This window comes from Dromiciops gliroides, chromosome 1 (assembly GCF_019393635.1).
Source record: "Dromiciops gliroides isolate mDroGli1 chromosome 1, mDroGli1.pri, whole genome shotgun sequence".
NCBI classification, from domain to species: Eukaryota; Metazoa; Chordata; class Mammalia; order Microbiotheria; family Microbiotheriidae; genus Dromiciops; species Dromiciops gliroides.
The window spans coordinates 57,262,495-57,278,132 of record NC_057861.1 but is presented as its reverse complement, the minus strand read 5'-3'; the positions used below and the strand labels follow the sequence as shown (position 1 = coordinate 57,278,132).

The 15,638-nt window shown below is 50.0% G+C and overlaps 1 protein-coding gene across 1 annotated transcript in view; it reads left to right on the top strand.

The window, feature by feature from the left end:
- Positions 1 to 10,790, top strand: part of ARID3A (AT-rich interaction domain 3A) — a 79,772-nt gene extending 68,982 nt beyond the window's left edge. The window contains exons 5-9 of the mRNA XM_043976468.1: positions 3,404 to 3,587; positions 4,330 to 4,577; positions 6,226 to 6,522; positions 7,085 to 7,183; positions 9,975 to 10,790. Of these exons, the coding sequence (XP_043832403.1) occupies positions 3,404 to 3,587; positions 4,330 to 4,577; positions 6,226 to 6,522; positions 7,085 to 7,183; positions 9,975 to 10,234 (1,088 nt within the window). The 3' untranslated portion in view covers positions 10,235 to 10,790. The remainder of the gene's footprint in view (positions 1 to 3,403; positions 3,588 to 4,329; positions 4,578 to 6,225; positions 6,523 to 7,084; positions 7,184 to 9,974) is intronic.
- Positions 10,791 to 15,638: the final 4,848 nt, after the last annotated feature.

Genomic DNA, 15,638 nt, shown 5'->3' with positions numbered 1-15,638 from the left:
TCGAATTTCAACTTGATATGGGGGGAAATTTCCTAATCATCAGAGGTGTTGAGAAATGGAATGGGTTGTCTTGAGGAGGTGGTGAGTTCCCCATCTCTGGAGGTTTCCGTGAAGAGGCCACTTGTCGAGAATATTGTAGAGGGGTTTGGGAGATTCTGCTTCAATATAGGCTGGGCTAGATTGTCCCTGAGATCCCTTCCAGCTTAGTCCCGCTGCCTCATTGACTGTAGTGTAGGGTGTATGAGGAGGACCGGTGGATGGATGATAAAGCAGGGAAGGCAATTTGGAGCCAACTGCATGCCAGGCTAAGGAATTTGGAACTTGAAACTGGGCTCCGGGAGGTGGTGATTTGCCTAACTGGTCATTTTGCCTCTCGTTCACCCAACTTGAGCCAAGCCCCTCAAAGCTAATGGACTACATGAAGAGAGAGACAGGGCTTCTGGAAACAAGGAGAGGAGGGAGGAGATGGTCCCTGGGTCAATGCCTTGGTCAGGTCACACTAAGAGTATTACCTTCAGTTCTGGGGACCACAGATAATCTAGAGAGTGTCCAATGGTGGCTTTGAAGCCAAACATGTCCTGTGATGATCAGTACAAGGACCTGAGCATGTTTGTCCTGGAGAAGAGAAGGCTGGGAGGTGACCGTGAGGGCTGACTTCAAGTATTGGAAGGGCTGTAGTGTATGGAAAAGATTAGTGATGTTCTGTTTGGCCCCAGAAGGCAGAACTAGGAGCACTGGGGGGAGGTGACAGCAAAGTGATTAGAGACCTTTTTTTTTTTCTTTTTTGAGGGTTAAGTGACTTGCCCAGGGTCACACAGCTCATAAGTGTCAAGTATCTGAGGCCAAATTTGAACTCAGGTCCTCCTGAATCCAGGGCCAGTGCTTCATCCACTTCACCACCTAGCTACCCCCTGGAGACCTTCTTAATGAACACTTAGAGCCATCCCAAGGTGGAATGGGAGGGGTCTGGAGCAGCTCCTCATTGTAGCAAAGTCTGCAGGTCATGCGTGTTGGAGTAGAGATCTTTCCAGGTGGAGGCCAGAGCAGGTGACTGCCAAGGGCCCTTCCAACAGTGAGATTCTAGTATTCTTCCTTTGGGCCTGAGCCAGAACAGGCAGAAAGCTTTTTAAAAAAAAAAATGTTGGTTCCCTCATATACATGCCAATGTTTTCTTTTTTCTCATGGAGATGGAAGGTGCATTGTGTTTGGGTTGGAATGGTGGTGGCCGGGTACATGTAATTAGTGGTTTATGACTTGAGTCTGTTAAACTTGTCTTCAGTGAGTCCAGGCAGGCAGTCGACCAGGAATTCATCCATTCATATATTTAACAAAACACTAATTAGGTGCTTACTATGTTGCCATGTACTGTGCTAGATATTGTAGAAGCAAAGGTGAAAATGAAGCAGCCCCTGTCCTCAAAGAGTTTATCTTCTACAAGGGGAGCAAAACACGAACACCCATAAGCCAATTTAAAGTTATTTCATTGAGAGCTGAAGATGGGGAAAGGGAGGGAGGATTAACAGGTATAAGTGGCAGCAGGCCCCCGAGCCCTGCTTTGAAGGAAGCTAAGGGATGGCACAGTGGATAGAGCACCGACCCTGGAGTCAGGAAGACCCAAGTTCAAATCCAGCCTCAGACACTTACCAACTATGTGACTCTGGGCAAGTCACTTTTAACCCTGTTTGCCTCAGTTTTCTCCTCTGTGAAATGAACTGGAGAAGGAAAAGGTAAACCACTCCAGTCTCTGCCAGAAAACCCCCAAATAGAGTCATGGAGAATGGGACATGACTCAACAACTCAACAAGAAAAGGGTTCTAGAGGGTAGAAGTAAGGAGGGAGTTCATTCCAGACATCAGGAATTGCCTAAGCAGAGGAAGAAGATGGAGTGTCACATATAAGGAACATCGTGTGAAGGGGAAAATACTGTGAAAGAAGACTGGTAAGGTAGGTGGGAGCATTACCCACAGAGCCCAAGCTCTGCTGCCTCTTGCCAAGCTGGAAAGGGCTTGGATATAGGACTGGTGATGGACTTGATTCTGTCATTCAAGGCCCTGACCTAGAGAAGTTTATCAATAAAAAGTTGACCTGTTGTTGTATGGTCATTCAGTCCTGTCCGACTCTCCATGAATCCATTTGGGGTTTTCTTGGCAAAGATACTAGAATGCTTTGCCATTTCCTTTTCCAGAAAAAAAAAGTTGCCTATTCAGTGATTTTAAAAAGTTTTATCCACTTTTGTTTTCTCAAAAGTGACCACTAGGGGCAGCTGGGTGGTATAGTAGATAGAGCACCAGCCCTGGATTTCAGGATGACCTGAGTTCAAATTTGACCTCAGACACTTGACACCAGCTATGTGACCCTGAGCAAGTAATTTTATTTATTTGTTTGTTTGTTTGTTTGTTTGTTTGTTTGTTTATTTGTTTATTTATTTATTTTTGGTGAGGCAATTGGGGTTAAGTGATTTGCCCAGGGTCACACAGCTAGTAAGTGTTAAATGTCTAAGGCCGGATTTGAACTCAGGTACTCCTGTCTCCATGGCCAGTGCTCTATCCACTGCGCCACCTAGCTGCCCCCTGAGCAAGTCATTTAACCCTCATTGCACACACACACACACAAAGTGACCACTGTACTTAGGGTAAGGTGAAGTTAGGAGAAATCATGGGTCAATTCAAAAATTGTTGTGTTTTTTAAATTGTATTGATATTGTCTATTTTTTACATGTCATTGTATCCAAAATGGAACTTGTTATCTTTCCACCCAAACCAACCCCACTCCCTCCAGCTCCCCTGTTACCTCCAAGGGCACCCTCATCTTCCCATTACCCAAACTCCATACTGAGGTGGCATCCTCCCCTCATCGCCTTCATTCACTTACCCCCTGTACAGGCTGCTGTTGCCCAGTCTTGGCATTTCTGCCCTCTATGTCTTCTTCAGCATTCATCACTTCTTGCCGGGACCAGTAACAATGGCCTCATAATTGGTCTCCCTACTTTAAGTTTCTTCCTTTTCCAGTCAACCTTTAGTCAATTTCCCTAAAATGCAGGTCTGCTGTTTCTCACAACACTCGGTTTCCCATCTCACTGCCCAGAATGCCTCAGTCCTCATTTCTGCCTTTCAGAATCCCTGGCTTTCTTCAAGCTTCAGCTCAAAGCCCACCTTCTACAGTAGGCTTTTCCTGATCTTCCTTAAGGCCAATGTCTTCCGTCTGAGATCGTTTCCAGTTGATCCCACCTCTAGAGCGTTTGAACGTAATTGTTTTCATGTGGCCTCCGTGAGCTCCGTGAGGGCGGGCGCTGTGTTTTTACCTTTCTTTGCATCCTCAGTGCTTAGTACAAACCCAGAACTTAATAAGGATTGACTAGATGCTTGCCAAATGGCTATATCCTGTCTCTTCTCTCCCTTGGCAGGGACCCCGGTGAATCGGATCCCCATCATGGCAAAGCAGGTCCTGGATTTGTACATGCTATACGTGTTGGTGACCGAGAAGGGTGGCCTGGTAGAGGTGATCAACAAGAAACTATGGCGAGAGATCACCAAGGGCCTCAGCCTGCCCACCTCCATCACCAGCGCTGCCTTTACCCTACGGACGCAGTGAGTCTCACTGGCAGAGGAGGGGGATGGATGGAGAACTGGACTTGTAGGGAGAAGACCCAAGTTCAAATTTAGTTTCAGGCACTTAATGGCTGCGTGACTCCAGGCAAGTCACTTCACCTGTGTGTGCCTTGGTTTCTTGACTAGCTGTGCAACTACTTACCTTGTCAACCTCAGTTTCCCCAACTGAAAAATGAGGGTGATAATAGCATCTTCTTCCCAGGGTTGTCGTGAGGATCAAATGAGATAATATTTGTAAAGTGCAGTGGCAGACACATAGCAGGTGGTTAATAAAACCAATCTTCCTTCCTTCCTTCTCTCCATCATTCCTTCCTCCCTTCTTTCTCTTTCCTCCATCTCTCTTTTCCCTCTACTTCCTTTCCTCCCTCTCTCCCTTCCTCCTTCCCTTCCTTACTTCAGGAATGGACAAAACCGAAAAGGGGGTAAAGGGAGAATAACAGTAATATAACCCATTTTCTATAGCGCTTTATCATTTACAAAGCAGCTCTCTCACAACAACTTGGTAAACTAGGTCATACTAATATTGTTATTCCCATTTTATAGATGAGGAAACTGAGGCAAAGGGAGGCTGAGTGACTTTTTTCCTGGTCAGAGCTAGGACTCGAACCCAGGACCTTTGCCACCAAATCCAGAGCTAAACTCCGCGCTGTACAGCCGAGTTCTTAAAGTCACAGTGTGCCTTTTTCCTTTGTTCTCTCTTTTCCCCACCCCCACATGGCAGATACATGAAATACCTGTATCCCTATGAATGTGAGAAACGTGGGTTGAGCAACCCCAGCGAGTTACAGGCCGCCATCGACAGCAACCGGCGGGAGGGCCGCCGACAGGGCTTCGGGGGCACCCTCTTTGCCTACTCCCCAGGAGGAGCCCACAGCATGCTGTCCTCCCCCAAGCTGCAGGTGACCCCCCTGGGACTGCCAGCCAGTAGCAACGGAGGAGCTATCGCCCCAACCCAGAAGATCAAAAAAGGTGAGAAGGAACTGGGCCTGGGCTATCAGGGGAGGGCCTCCCCCTCACCATAGCCCTGGGAGGGAGGCTCCCAGGGAATGGTGGTTCTGCCCGTTTTCCAAAGGAGAAAGATGAGCCTTTGAGAGGGGAAGGTGCTTTCTTAGGAAAGCCCAGTCTCTGGGGTCCCTGGTTCAGGCTCCTTTAAGAGATTCAGAGAGGGCAGCTAGGTGGCGCAATGGATAAGCACCGGCCCTGGATTCAGGAGGACCTGAGTTCAAATGCAACCTCAGACATTTGACACTAACTAGCTGTGTGACCCTGGGCAAGTCACTTAACCCTCATTGCCCAGCAAAAAAAAAAAAAAAGAGAGAAAGATTCAGAGAGAGGCGTGATACAATCATCAGTCTACAAGCACTCACTAAGTACTTACTATGTACTAGGCACTGTGCAAAGTGCTAGGAAAGACTAAAACAGCCTATAGCCTCAGAGAGCTTCCAGTCTAATTGAGGAGACAACACGTCTACAAGTAAGCACGTTGGAGAGAAGAGAGTGGGAGGCAGGCAAGCTCAGAGGGGAAGGCCCCAGCAGCTGGGAGGCCACCTTCTGAAGGGGCAGAACCTTCTGGGCATGAAAGAATGGCAAAGTACAAAGGCCTGGGGGTGGGAGATGATAGGGTGTGATGTTTGAGGAAAAGCAGGTAGGCCAGTGGTTGGCTGGGTAAAAAGAATGAAAAAATAAGGAAGGTACCAGGCGATGAAGAGCTTATTTAAAAGTCAAATAAAGGAGTCTCTATTTGCTCCTGGATGGAGGTGCTCTCTTGGACTTGGAATCCCAAAGACCTGGGTTCTAATCCTCCTTCAGACACTTTGCCCAGGCCATCTGTAAAATAAGCAGGGTTGGATTCACTGAACGCTAAGCACCCTTCTATGGGAAGGGAAGCCCATCTTTCCAGGAGAGTCTTAGAAAACCTTCCAAAAAAACCCTTAAATTTTAATTTTTTTTTAATTTTTAAAAATTAAAAAACAAAGCAAAACAAAAAACCTTCCTCAGCCCAATCAGGGCTGTTATTGTATTTGTTATTGAGCACTTTCCCTAACTCTTCTACCCTTTTGGAACTGATGATCTGCTAGGGAAGAAGGAAGTGGATGAAGATACCAGTTGTCCAAGTCAGGCTGTACACATACGTGTGTTGAGGGGAACATAAAGGGCAGCAGGTCATTGCCCAGGAAAGGGAGAGTTCTTGGAGAGGGAGGCTTCAGTCAGGGAAGGCTTCCTGGAGGAAGCAGCATTGTTTGTTTGAGCTCAGCCTTAGGGCATAGGGAGGATCTCAGCATTGGAGGAAGGACGTTCCCACACTGGGAGTTCCAGTGCTCTTAGCCCAGACAGTTGAAAGTGGTTGAGCCCAGATATTTGTGAGGATGTGGAAGAGGAAAGAAATTTCATTTTGGCTTCAGAGGGAAAGGCTGAGGCCGACTGATGGGGGAGACTTTTCTGGGGAGGCCGATTTCAGCTAGATGTGGAGATAAACTTCTGTACCAGAAGTGTCTAAAGGGGCTGCCTGTATGGTGCGCTCCCCATCACTGGACAGAGTCTAGAGGAGCGTCCTTTGTGGGGTGGGAAGGTAGCCCCGAGATCCTGCGATGTGACACTGTGCTCTTCTCCTCCCCAGAGGAGGACTCTTCCATCCCCATCACGGTGCCTAGCCGCCTACCTGTCTCCCTGGCAGGCCACTCTGTGGTGGCGGCCCAGGCGGCAGCCGTGCAGGCAGCCGCAGCCCAGGCGGCTGTGGTGGCCCAGGCGGCTGCCCTGGAACAGCTGCGGGAGAAGCTAGAGTCTGGGGAACCCCCGGAGAAGAAGATGGTCCTGGTGGCAGATGAGCAACAGAGGCTGATGCAGCGAGCTTTGCAGCAAAACCTCCTGGCCATGAGTGCCCAGCTGCCCATGAGCATCCGCATCAACAGTCAAGGTAGCCGGGCCAGGGGCGGGCAGGGGGCCAAGCTCTTAGAGCTAGGAGGGCCCTTAGAACACAGGATGGCAGAGCTGAGAGGGCCTTAGAACAGAGAATGTCAGACCTGGGAAGGACCTTAGACCATATAACATCAGAGCTAGGAAATACCTCCTAGATTATCCAGACCACACTATTCATTTATCAGTGAGGACACTAAGAGTCAGAAAGGGGAAGGGACTTGGCCGATATAACAGTTCACAACAGAGCTGAGACTCTTAATCCAATTTTCTTCCTGTTATACCACAATTACCTTTTATTAACTGGTGGCATTTTGTTGGCCCTCAAAGGTTACAGATGTATAGTGCAAATAAGATTATTCCCATTTTACAGATGGGCAAGCCAAGGCTCCTGACTTGAACCCACCTGGAGATGAGGCAGAGGAGTCTGGGAGAATTGTGTGGGGAGTACGTCTCTCCAAGAAAGGATTCCGGGACCACCCACTCCCCTCTGCTTTGTCTCCTCTCCTCTCTCCTTCCCATTAATACTCATCATTTTTCTTACCCCGCTTCTACCTTCCCAGCATCAGAGAACCGCCAAGACTCAGCCATGAACCTAGCCAGCACCAATGGCACCAATAGTATTAGCATGTCCGTGGAAATCAACGGGATCATGTATACAGGTATGTGTGTCCCAGCCCAGCTTGGGACCCAGCTCCCATGACTCCGGTTGTACCACTTCAGAGCGTGAATAGAAGAGCATGGGCCCTTGGACCCTGGGACCTGCAATTAGGTGTCCTAGGAAATGGGGGGCCAGCAGGAAAAATGTCCCCAGTTTTTTTCAGGGCAGAGATGCCTCTTGGGGGGCAGCTAGGTGGTGCAGTGGATAAAGAGCTGGCCCTGGATTCAGGAGGCCTTGAGTTCAAATCCAGCATCAGACACTTGGTACTTACTAACTGTGTGACCCTGGGTAAGTCACTTAACCCTCATTGCCCCACCAAAAAAAAAAAAAAAGGATGCCTCTTGGCTTTGTTAGCTCCAGACAGCACATTGGTAACTTCGAAGAATGGGGTACCTAGGGATTGTTGACCACAAAGACCTGTGCTACCAGCCTCATGGAATCCTCACAGATCACAGACCCCAGAGGGCATCTGATGGTCTGTCTTCCTTCCCTCTCTGTCCCCCTCCCACAACCCCCCCCTCTCTCTTTCCTCTCCCCCTCCCTTCTCTTTCTCCGCCTCTCTCTCCCTCCCTTCTCTTCTCTCTCTGTCCTTCTCTCTCTCTCTCCTTCCTTCTCTCTCTCTCTCCTTCTTTCTCTCTCTCTCTCTACCCCTCTCTTTCTCTCTCTCTCCCCCCCTCTCCCTCTCTCTCCCTCCCTCCCTTCTCTCTGTCTCTCTTTCTCTCTCTCCTCTCCCCCTCCCTCCCCTCCCTTCTCTTTCTCCCCCTCTCTCTCCCTCCCTTCTCTCTCTCTCTCTCTCTCTCTCTCCTCTCCCCCACCCTCCCCTCCCTTCTCTTTCTCCCCCTCTCTCTACCGCCCTTCTCTGTCTGTCTCTCCTCTCCCTCACCCCCCTTTCTCTCTCTCCCTCCCTCCCCCTTCCTCCCCTCCCTTCTCTTTCTCCCCCTCTCCCTCCCTCCCTTCTCTCTGTCTCTCTTTCTCTCTCTCCTCTCCCCCTCCCTCCCCTCCCTTCTCTTTCTCCCCCTCTCTCTCCCTCCCTTCTCTCTGTCTCTCTTTCTCTCTCTCCTCTCCCCCTCCCTCCCCTCCCCCTTCTCTTTCTCCCCCTCTCTCTCCCTCCCTTCTCTCTCTTTCTCTCCTCTCCCTCCCCCCCCTTTCTCTCTCTCCCTCCCTCCCCCTTCCTCCTCTCCCTTCTCTTTCTCCCCCTCTCCCTCCCTCCCTTCTCTCTCTCTCTTTCTCCCTCTCTCTCTCTCTCAGAGCTGGGTGGGGTCATTTATTCCCCTTCCTTGGAGGTCGTCACGTAGAGGCTGAGTGAGTGTGTTTCCTGTGTTCCAGCAGAGATTTCCTTCCTTAGGGGTTACCCTAAAGCCCAGCATCTCAGCCCTGGAAGGGGCCTCTGCAGCCATCTCATCAGGCCCACACTTGCACACCATCCCCTCTACAGAATGCAGATAGCTGCTTACCACCTAAGTGACTTTGGGCCAGTCCCTTAACCTCACTAGGCTTCAGTTGGTTGTCATTCATTCGTGTCCAACTCTCTGGGTTTTCTTGGCAGAGATACTAGAGGACTTTGCCATTCCCTTCTCCAGGTCATTTTACAGATGATGAAACTGAGGCAAGCAGGGTTCAGTGACTTGCCCAGGGTCACACAGCTAGTAAGTGTCTGAGGCCAGATTTGAACTCAAGAAGTCAAGTCTTCCCAATTCCCAGCCCTGGGCTCTATCTACTGCACCACCCAGCTGCCCCAGGCCTCAGTGAGCTCATTGGTAAAATGAAGGGAGTGGATTAGACAGCCTTCAGGGGGTCCCTTCCAGCCCTAGCTCTGCCCGGGATCCTATGAATAGCCAATAAGTAGAATCCAGACCCTGTTTGAAGGCCTCCAGTCCAGGAACATACTGTATCCCAGGCAGCCCCTTCACTCCATTTCCTGACAGCCTAAATTGGCAGTGTCTGCCCACTGCTCCTGGTCCTGCTCCGTGGCACCAAATTGGAAAGATCTAATTCTGCCTTTCACACGGCAGTCAGGCCCTGCTCTATCATCCCTGCTCTGAGCTAAACAACCCTCATGCCTTCTTCCTGCTGCCCAGGCTGGGAACTCAAGCCTTCACTCCACTACTTGCCCCTGCTGTGGACATTCTCCAGATTATCAGGGTCCTTTTTTTTTTTTTTTTTTGGCAGGGCAGTGAGGGTTAAGTGACTTGCCCAGGGTCACACAGCTAGTAAGTGTCAAGCGTCTGAGGCCAGATTTGAACTCAGGTCCTCCTGAATCCAGGGCTGGTGCTTTATCCACTGCACCACTTAGCTGCCCCCAGGGTCCTTCTTAAAACTCTGGCTTCTAGATCTGCCCACATCCCTCCAGATGTGATGCGACCAGGGCAGAGTAGAGCTCCCCTTGTTTTTAGAAGCTTTGTCACTTGCTTTGGTTTTTGTTTTTTGGGTTGTTGTTTTTTTTTAGCTCTTGCTTCATATTTCTGACTTATCAAGTTTGTTCTAAGGCTCCCTTCTAACTCCTCAACGTTGTGCTTCTGTAATCCCATCCCCTCTTTTTATGACTCAGGAAACTGAGGCCCACCCAGAGTAACTAAAATATCCAAGAGTCATCTAGGCAGAAAATGGCTGAATTAGGATTCAGGCCTCAGCCCTCTGGTCTGCAGACAGAGCTTTCAGAAGTGGGGGGTGGGGGCAGAGGAGTGCTGCCTGGGGGTCCCCAAGCCAAGGAGGGAGCCCCCCATTAGGGCTCTTGTCAGCACTGGGGAGCCACACTGGACTCGCTGACCCTGGCCCTCTCTCTTTGTCCCCAGGGGTGTTGTTTGCTCAGCCTCCGGGCACACCGGCCACTGCCCCAGCCTCCACTCACAACAAAGGTGGCAACAGCAGCAGCAGCAGTAACAACAGCAGCAGCAGCCGGGGTGCGTCTGGTGGAGGGGCTGGCGGCGGCGGAGGCAGCAGCAACAGCAGCAGCAACAGTAGCGGGGGAGGCAGCAGTGGAGGAGGCCCTCAAGCTGGGGCAGCGGGTCTGTCTGTCCCTCCAGCTTCTACCTCGAATAACTCTTTGCCTTAAGCCGCCAAGGGGGCTTAGCCTGCCCCTCCCCTCTCTCTCTTGCTCTCTTTCTCACCCACATGCTGAGCCTGCTGGACTGGGGGTGGGAAAGGGGGGCCCCAGGAGGGGAGTGAGCAAGGGAGGAATGGGGCGGGAGAGAATATTCCAGGGAAGGGAGATGGAAAACAGGGAGATCAAGCGGACACCCCAAGACAGATACACACATAACAGGAAATCTATAAAGAGAATTGAATAAAACCAGGGGAAAATAGAAGGAACACTTGAATTTCTCCGGGTTTCGGACCCTCCAAGAGATGGAGCATCAGGAGAAAGAGAAGGGGAAATAGGGAGAGGAGAACACAAATGAGACTTTTCCCAGTGGCTTTATTGTAATCCCCAAGGGACTGAGCTAGGTCCGTGGGGGTTCAGGTTTTTATCAGTTGCTTTGTCGATTCAACACTGTTTACCTCACATACCCTGCACTCTTTTTATAATTTCTGCTGTCATTGACCCCACGTTCACCATGCCCAGCTCCTTGGTTCCACAGTAAGCCCTGAGCCTAGAGGAGAGAAGTCTTTGTTGGTGGTGTGGGGGAGGGGGAGGTTGGGAGGGGAGGGGAGAGAAGAATTGTTTTTGTAAAGACATAACTACACTCACCTATATGGGGATTTTTAAGAGGTTTTTGGCTTTTGTTTTGAGGTGTTTTGTTTTTTGGTTGGTTTTTTGTTTTGTTTTTTTTGTAAATAATCTATTTTATTCTCTAAGAAAAAATCAAACCTTAGGAAAAAAAATACATATATATATATATATTCGTATTTGTTCAGGGAAACTGAACTTGGAAAAAAAAGAAAAAAATGTTTAATAACCTTTTTATTAATCCCTTCCCCCTTTCCTACCCTTTACCATGATTAATTTTTTTTTTGGTGAATTTCCTATGATGCTTAGCTGTTCACAAGCTGGGGATGCTTGGTGACCCTGGGGTCTCCAGGGGCTGGCTTCTCCCAGAGATGATTAACTCAGGTGCTGTTGCTGGGATAGGGAGGGAGAGGGGGACTTATGAGTCAATTGGGGAGGGTGGGGCAGAGAGGAAGGCAGGTGACATGATGTGAGGTGCTGACAGGGAGAGATCGTGCTACCATCTTTTTGGGTTTTGTTCCGAATCATCCTATTGCCCTCTGTCCCATTGCCGAAGGTGTCTTTTGCTCCTGTGTCCTGTGGGGGAATGTGGAGTTTCTAAGGCAGGGAAGCTGATTTTGCCACTGAGTATATCCTCCTTTCTCCCCTCCTTGCAGATGTAAGGGTACAACAAAGCTAAGGCCAGAAGAGGATCTTAGTGGACCTATCTTAGTCCTCGGTCAGGACCTGAAAGGAAAAGAGTGACCTAGAAAAGGACGGAGCCTTCTCCTTCCCTGTGTCCTTCCCCCCTCCAACTTTGTTCCTTGTGTGACTAGCGAAGGGTAGATGGGTCACACCCTATAGCTTAGTTCAGAGGGTCCTTGGTTACCACACTCATTTCTGGGCTAGGGTTGGGAGGATGAAGAATGGGTATGTGTTGGAGAGAACAGGAAAAACAAATTTCACTCTGTCACCGGTCATAGGCAGGGCGTGAGCTTGACCAAGCATCAAGCCCAAAAAGTGGGGCAAGAGTTTTTGTTGAGTCTGTTGCCTGGTAGTCCCATCGCTAGAGACTCTTCTGGATTTGAGTACTGAGCCCTCTTTCCCACGATACCTTTTGCCTTTTCACCCTGGCTCTGGGCCCTCAATACCCATGATTCTTCTTTCTCCATCCTCTACCATCCCTTCTTCAGCATGGGAATAGCTGGGTCTCCAATCAGCTGCCCACTGCTCTTGCGTTGACAATGAATGAATGAATGCATGCCTGACACCGGGGGAAGGGAGTAAAGAACCCTTCCCCCCACTTTCATTAGAGAGTACCCCATTAGAGACAGGAAAGCACTTGAAAGGTGAGAAGTGAAAGGGAGTGAACATGGTGCCTCTGCTGGGGAGTGAGCCGAGGGATCCAGGTCATCAGGATGCTGAACAGATGCAGCTATCATTTGGGTAAGTGAGGGCAGGTACCACCCTCCCTCCTCATAAAAGACTTTAGGTTGTCTAAGCTCAGCCTCATTCGTAAAAGGGCCAATGAGTCTCTCCTCCAATACCTCAAACCATTCAGGTCAGTCAGTAAGCATTAAGCACCTACTGTGTGCCAGGCATCTGTGCTAAGAGCTAGGGATTACAAAAAGAGGCAAAAAAAAAAAATCCCCTACCCTCAAAGAGCTCCCAATCTAATCAGGCCCTGGTACCTTTAAAACCTATTGTTTCAGGCTCCCAGCTCATCTCCCCCAAAGCCCCTTCTTCAAGTCTTACCAACCCCCAATTCCTGCTGCAAGATCTCCCCAAAGGGGACCCTGGAGCCTGTTAGAAGGTCTCCTTTTCTCTGTGTTGGGGGAGCCCATGTGGAAATAGCTTTCCAGACCCCAGCTAGATCTCTGTTTTTCCTTGCACTTGATTTTAATTTCTCCAGAGAGGAAATTAAGCAGTTGGCACCCCTGGCTAAGCTCCCCTCTTCCCCTCAGCCTTGTCCCTAGAGTAGACCTTCTTCTCAGGCCCCTGCCTTCCTGCCTATAATTGGGCCCAGGGAGCTAAGTTTTATCTAAGATTGGGGGGAGGGGAGACAGTTGTTTGCTTGGGACCTATTAGACCATTTCTAGGGCCATTTCCGTGAGGTGTGGGGAGGGAAGGCCCCACCTGTCTTTCAGTCTGGCCAGTGTTTGTCCTCCTTCAGAAGTCTGGCCTGCGTCTGGACAGACAAGGGTGGAAGCCCAGGATAGGTTATCATAGATAATTCTGATGCCCCTCTCTCTGCCTCTCCCTCAGGCTCTGGGTAGGCACTTTAGTGACAGATATCGGGGTATCAAAGCAGGAGGGGACCTTTCATTCCCTTCTAACTTCTGCAAAAAAATAATAAATCTCAGGGTGATGAACTCTCGCACCTCAGGACTACTTCCTCCTCACCCCTGCTGACTCCCTCCCTCCTTTCCTTCCTTCCTTCCTTTCTTCCTTCTTTCCTTTCTTCTCACAAATCTCCAAACCCCTCCTTACCTTCTTCTCAGGGTCTTCCTACTCCCTGGGGTCCCAAAGAGCCCCCAACAGAATTATTTCCCATGGTGTCTGGGAGTCAGAAACAAATGGAGGGAGAATTCTGTTGGTTTCAGGAAAACGGCCAGAACTTAGCCTTCTTAACCTGGTAAATCCAGAAGAGGGTTCAGCAGGGAGGAAGGCATGAGGTCAGAGGAGGGATGTCTATGGGACTGCTCCTGAAGCTTCCTTTGTGTTTTTCTCTAACAGAAGGTGTTGCTGGGCTAGTAGGTTGCGTGTCCTACTGTGTTCTTCAGGGGCCACTAACAACAAAAACCCCAGCCTAGTTGAGTCCCTTAACCACCTACCTTGGAAGGCTAGTGTGAGAGGCCTTGCCCTGACTTCATGGAATGATGGGGAGGGGAGTGGTAGGACCGGTCTGCCCTCCAGTGACATGGAAGTACCCATGTTCTCAGCCTGTCTGATCTGCAATATTCCTGAGCCGTCCTTTTCCTCAGAAGCTTCCTCAGGGTCACAGGTCTTGTCGTCTTGGACACTACAGGGAACTGGCTTCCTCAGGCCTACCCCTGTCTGTGCTGCCCCCCCACAGATTTCCTCTCTTCTCCCTGCCCTTTTGCTAGCTGCTCTTCAAGATGTACCATAAGCAATCATAGTCTGTTGTTCCTGTTAGGTGGTGTCTGAATTCAGGTGCCCCTTTTGGGAGAAAGATAAAGTTTTCATGTTTTCTTTCTACCTCATTCCTGATATTTAATGCCAAGAAGAATAATAGTCACGTTCCTGATCACCATCCCCAGTCTGCCCTCCCTCAACCAGGTCAGAGGTTATCTGTAGGGACTGAAGATCTGAACCCCTTGGACCTCCCCACACCCAGTCATTCCCTTCAGGTTTGCTATTCTAGGACTCAGCAGAGGTGCCTCATGAGGGCTCAGGGGTGACCCCAGGCCCTCAAAGGCTATGCCTGTAGGGTGTGTGTGCCTATCAATCTTTTTTTTTTTTTTTGGTGTGAGGAAATTGGGGTTAAGTGACTTGCCCAGGGTCACACAGCTAGTAAGTGTTAAGTGTCTGAGGCCGGATTTGAACTCAGGTCCTCCTGAATCCAGGGCCGGTGCTCTATCCACTGCACCACCTAGCTGCCCCGCCTATCAATCTTTAAAGACTTTGAATGTGCCCTGAAGGCAGAACTCACCTGTCCTCCAAGGCCCTGCCGCCATGCCAGCCAAGTATGGAGTGGTTCACCAGCAGAAGGCAGGACATTTGGTGGTGAATTTTTTTTTTTGGCCCTGGCCCCCTGGGGCTTACCCCGACACTCACCCAGCCAGGATAAGTTGTGGAAGCCTTTGAGAGCCTTAACTGCCTAGGAAGTCCCAGTGGCAAACTGCCCCTCCCCACTCAGCACTCTCTGTAGCTATGTCATTCCAAATCAAACTGCCTGTCCTTCATCCTAGCATGTTGCTCGTTCAGGAGGAGAAAGATCCATAGAAGGGAAAAGTGAGTTGGGAGAAGAAATTCTATATTAAAATTATAAATATATATATATATATATTGTGTATGCGCGTGAGCGTGTGTGTGCGTGTGTGTGCGTGTGCGTGCGTGTGTGTGAGTGTACTGAAACCTCTGTGTAAAAAATGTCTTTATGTGTGATCCGGGCTCTCTCAGCAGGCTCCGGATCCTTACTCAGGGGAATTAAGCCTGCTGTTCAGCTCCAATGATTGTACTGTGAGAGGCAGGGAGATAAGGGGAGTAGCTTTGGTGGTCTGGGGTGTGGGAATAGTGTTGGGGACAAGCAGGGTGGCGGCTGTGTTCCTCCCTGAGAAGGCCACTTGTATTTTGTAGGGAGGGTTGAGAAGGGAAGGGGACAAGTGTTTTATCAGGGGAAGGGAAAGGGGACCTCTCTGCAGCAGGGTGGGCTGCTCACTCCCCAGAGCCGCTCCTCCATACAGGCCTGGGCTGCTCCACAATTGTTAAGTCAGCTAGCTGGACTCTTGGGAGTTTAGGGCTGTAGGCCAGGTCACGGCTAACCCTAGAGACTTCACAGGAAAGTGGTCAGGCTCTGAAGGGGAGTGGGGACAACTTCTGAGAGGCCACAGCCCTCCAAAGGGACACTACTGAAACTTGATTCCACTGGGCTCTCCCCATGGCCTGCTCCCCTGGCAGCCCCCCCTCACCCCAGCCCTGGCAGGGGGGCTCATTGCTATCCTCCCTCCACACCTCTCAAGCAGAGACCACCCAGTCTCCCTGCCCCCCACCTTCCAATCCCTTACTTTCTACCCATTGACTACAGAGTTGGGGAGAATCAGGCAACTTTGTACCCCGGGAAGTGAGA